Raw genomic sequence first — 5,141 nt, 5'->3', positions numbered from 1 at the left:
AGAGATCAGCCATGCATGTATTCATGGGATCCACCTCACAGTTGGGAAATTGAATACTGCTTGCCAAAGTTGCTCAATCAAGTCAGTCTAACAGGAAATATGTCCATTAATTTCTCATATATATCACAACAAAACATTCCCTTGATTTCATTAATTGAATCATCCCACCAAAAGGAATGGGTGGTTAATCCCTCTTGACTAGTCGCAAAGGTGGGGTCTTCTTATATATCTATCTTAAAATAGAAATGAATACAAAGATTTATGTGATTTGATAACTATATATATAACCTAGAAATTTTATTTTTCGAATCCCAGAATAATTCTTTGCTCACAGATGAAAGAACCCATATATAGAAGATGCCGAGAAGAAATTGAAATGTCTAGAACAAGGTATGGCTTGGAGAAATCATTTCTGGGTTGTTTGATTAATTAGGGTTGTGCAATGTTCGGTTTGATCGATTTAACTATTTCTTAAATTAATTATAACCAAATCACCATGAGTTTCAAATCACTCAAACCATAGTTTAGTGGTTTATGACGTTTGAGAAGTGTAAAAAATATGATTATTTTTTTTATAAATAATAATTATATTAAAAAAATATCGCAAAACATCAATAGCTTTATACGGAGGCATACCTCAAGCCCTCACAACGAAATCAGAAAAGATAAAACTACCAATCAACTAAAGGAACCCTTAATTTGGACTAAAGTAAAATAAATAGATCTTATGTACAATAATATATAGTTGTCGGAGAAAAACTTCATAATATAATCATCAAGAAGGTAATTAAGATCTCCAACACTTGGAGACAAACACTAGCACAAAACCAACAAACAAGTAAATCGGTAACTCATAATCCTCTCTTAGCATTAGATTGGTATCTTCCCTCGAGGAGTTGATGTAGGAGTATCCTATCAACTCTTGGTTACTATAAAAAGCATGGTTAATATTGAAATTCAAGAATTAGTATACACTCAATAAAATTAAAATAATCTCATAAAGTACCAAAAATTATATATAGAACACATAAAGTTCTAAACTAATAGACACAATTATATGTTAATGCGTCTAAACTGCCACAACTACTAAAAATTAGTGAGTGCAAGGGTATTTTGAGCTTCAATTAAAGAGTATGGGTGATTGATTTATCGAACTATAAAATTGAAACTAATTATTGCTATGATAAGTTTTTCTAATGATCCAAACTACCACTCACCGCCCAAATAAAAAAAACCGTGATTTGATAATTAAAGTCGTATCAGTTTGTGCAATTTAACCTTTTTTTTTTTTTTTTTGTTTTCTTTTTTGCACACTCCACAAAATCAACAAGACAAACAAGCAAGCCCCAAGCTAGTGCCAAAATTTCACAATGTTCCCCAAATTAAGCAAAATCGACTCAGTTTCAGCCCATTTCTACAGGAAGATTGGTTGAGAGGCAACGGAGCACCGCCACCGGTGCAAATTCGAAATCTTTCCTCCAAGAATCCACTAGCGGCGGCGCAGCAGCAGCAGAAGACATGGGTCTGGACTTATCATTGTTGTTAGTACTCTTGTATGCAGTTTGAACAACACGAACGGCTTTCTGATTCTTGCAGCTCAGCAAGCTGCCTCCTCCAGGCCGGCTTCTCGGCCCCTCATTGTGCGTTGGGTTCTTGTTTTTGGCCATTTTCTCGACTGCATTTGCGCAAGTTAGGTCCCCTGCAATGCTCTTGTCGTCGTAGTCCGAATAAACCGCAGAGAAGTCAGCGGCGCTTGCCGTCACAACGCTCCACTCGATGCTGGCCTCGCTGGGTTCATACTGCGTCGAGTATGGCTGTACAGTGCCCGAAAGGGTCTCTAACTCGAACAAATCTGAGCTAGCATCGCTCATAATGTCGTCACAAGGGCCCCCATTTGATGGAATAAAACTCTTCGGGGCCTTGGGAATGGCATCCCAGGTTAGCATGGACAGCTTCCTCTCTAGCTTCATGGCTATGTCGCCCTTGTTCATACTGTTTGAGCCGAAAACCTCAATTGAGAATCGCGGCTTGTCTCCCACATTTCCAGCTTCTCCCAACTGCCGTTTACCTGCGATGTTCTCCTTGGCGCCATCGAACGCAATTGGATGCACAAACCGAAAGGATTCGAGTTCTTCTCTCGGCTCGTCTTTCTTGTGATTAACCATGGCCGCATCTTCCTCGTCGCCATCGCCGACATACACCGACTTCTTGCTCAGGCAGGGTCCATTGAACCCGAAAACCGTGAAGCAGCTCCTTCCAGCTGCTTTCTTTTGCTTGATCTGAGATGGGCTGGGGCTTCTGATCATGTGGCCTGCAGGTAGCAGTGCAGACTGGCTGTTCCAGCTTGATTCAGAGCTAACACTTGGGGTTCCAATCCTCCATCTTGGCTTCACCGGTTGCGGCGGATCGACGACGACGAGCTTTCGATCAGTCTCTGCGTGATGATCCATTCTCATGCTGAAGTACTTGTCAGCATTAAAAACACCAATCTCATGACCCTGATGATCTTGATCAGCTTTGGGCTGGCGTGGATTCTCTTCAGTGAGCTTGAGCACTAGTTTCTCTTCTGGGGAGCGAAGGTAAGCGGAGAAGGAGGCGACGCGAAGATCACTGATGTCTTGGCTGTCCATTGGGGGTTTGAATTGGATTGTATATATCGATCTGCAGACGAAGATTCCAAGATGGAAGAGAGAGCAAGAAGAGAAAGAAAATTCGGATAAATTAATGTTAACTGGGAGAAGCTAAAATGGATTGTTCCAAGAGGTAGGTTAGATGGTAGAAGCTGAGAACGAACTTGATGAAGAGGAAGCAAAGAAGAGGAATCAGATGGAAGGAAGGTTGAGAATATCATAAGCTCAACGTGAGAAGCATATACAGAACTAGCAAGAGATCCGGTGGATATTTATAGTAGAAATAATTTTGTATACAAGATATATATATTACTAGAATAATATATAATATCTTATACACACATACGCGTGTGCAAAAAATTCAGTTTAACCAAAATAACTTAATCGAGTCTACCAAAATTATCAATTTAATTTGATTTCAGCTAAGGGTCAGTCCGATTTAGTTATCAAATTAGAAAATTTTGCTTAATTCAGTTTAATTTAATTCTTGTATTGAAAAGAATCTAAATAACCCAACCAACCGAAAATTTTCATTGTTTTTTTTTTTTCAGTTTTTTTTGGTCTGTTTAGTTTCTTTTTTTCATTTTATTGGGTTTTTTTTTCTATCAGTTCGATTTTTTCGTATTTGTTTGATTTTTTGAATTTTTTTTAATTTTTTGATATGTTCGGTCAATTCAGTTTCGTTTTTTACACAACTTCAGTAATTCATTTAGTTTTTAGCATTTTAATTAGTTCAATAACTGTACCGATCAAAAACTTACTCCTACACACACACATATATATATTTATATATAAACTAGAGGGTGGTGGCATAAAAATTTTGATTGAAAATTTATTAGATTACATTTGATAGTAATTATTCAAATTTTAATATTTTTAGGTAAAATTTTAATTGTAATGAGTTAGTGGGTAAAATTGTTTTGCAACCTATTTATTGTTTAGAGGGTGGTTGCAGTAAAGTTTTAAGTGAAAATTTATTGGGTGGCATTAGACAATAATTGTTTAAATTTTAATTTTTTTAGGCAAAATTTTAAATAAATGAGTTTGTTGTAGCGAATAAAATTGTTTGCAACCTTGTTATTATTCAAAAATTATGAGTTCAAATCTTGTTAATGTAGTTAATTTTTGTTTTTTAAGAAAAATCCTTTGAGGGTATTTTAAAAAGGCACTGTTACGAGTATTTTCTAAACTGTCATGGACTATTGTCCAGACTGCTTTGGGTTGGAGATAGTCCAATGATTGAGTCCAGCCTCTCGAAGCCCAATGGGCCTAAGGTCTAAGATGTCTCAGCAAGGTCGCGTAGTTGTTAAAGCACGAGCTCAAACCGCGAGGCTAAGCGAGCTCTCATCAATGCCTCTAGCTCACTAGCTAACTCGATTATCTCGCAAAACAAACTAAAGAGCAGGATAACCGGAGATGATATCCACTTGTCTTATCCACGGTAAATTAGGTCCCAGATGATGCAGAACTTTTTCTCCTGATTCTATAAAGATAATAAGGACACATTGTCCCTCACTATGTGGCCCTACTACTTTGAACTGCATGTAAATTATAAATACCTCACACTATAAATAGGGGGTCAAAAACCATTGTAGAGACATGATGAAAAATACATACTGTTACTCTGTCAAAATAATTAGAGGACAGTCGTGGACTAGGCATCATTCTGGTCGAACCACGTAAAATCTCCCCGTGCATTGTTTACCTTTGTTATTCCTCTTTGTCTTTGGGGTCATTTTCTCATTGCGGCCCTACGATTCGCAGTCGATCAATTTTGAACGTCGATAATTTGTAATAAAATTGAAGTGATAATTACGTTGCCTTAAATTTGAAATTTATTAAAAAATTTCAATTATCATGTATTCAATACATAGTAACATACTATTAAATTGTGATATTATAACATATGTATCAATTACATTAATTATTTTCTTGAGACTGCAATAAAATAAATAGTAAAATGAGGCCTAAATAGTCTATTTTGGGGCCTGCAAAACAGTCCAATAATGAGGTATTGTCAATAATTAAGGATGGGTTTAGGTTATGGGCCATGTACAAAATTGGACTAATATTGGACGGATCATAAGGTGATCTAAATTGAGCTAAAAGGAATGAGAAACTTTGGGCTGTATGATTGGGCTTTAAATAAGTATTTCAATTTTTAAAGCCTCAATTAGGGGTATAAACCAAGTGATTCTTTTCCATATTAGAAATGGAATTGAAAGTGGGCTCAAAAGAGATTAAACTAAATAAAGGGTAAATTTCACAAACCATCTCAACAAGGTCGCACAATGCTAAAGCACGAGCTCAGATCGCGATAGCAAGCGAGTTCTTGGCGATACCTCTAGCTCGTTGGCTGATTTAGTCAGCTCGCAAAGAAGACCATGAAGCAAAATAACCAGAGATGATATTTACCTGTCCTTATCAATGGTAAACTAATCCCTAAATGGTGCGAAGCTTTTACTCCCGGTTTTATGGAGATAATAAGAGCACATTATCCCTCATGATGTG

At 36.9% G+C, this 5,141-nt stretch overlaps 1 protein-coding gene across 1 annotated transcript; it reads right to left on the bottom strand.

Annotated features, from left to right (window-relative positions):
- Window positions 1–1,093: 1,093 nt before the first annotated feature.
- Window positions 1,094–2,882, bottom strand: LOC127789808 (protein PHYTOCHROME KINASE SUBSTRATE 3-like). Its single transcript, XM_052318810.1, has one exon. The coding sequence runs from the start codon at window positions 2,628–2,630 to the stop codon at window positions 1,404–1,406; it is 1,227 nt and encodes a 408-aa protein (XP_052174770.1). The 5' UTR covers window positions 2,631–2,882; the 3' UTR covers window positions 1,094–1,403.
- Between the last annotated feature and the right edge of the window lie 2,259 nt (window positions 2,883–5,141).

This window comes from Diospyros lotus, chromosome 14 (genome assembly GCF_014633365.1).
Source record: "Diospyros lotus cultivar Yz01 chromosome 14, ASM1463336v1, whole genome shotgun sequence".
Classification (NCBI taxonomy): Eukaryota; Viridiplantae; Streptophyta; class Magnoliopsida; order Ericales; family Ebenaceae; genus Diospyros; species Diospyros lotus.
This window is presented reverse-complemented; position numbering and strand designations above follow the sequence as displayed.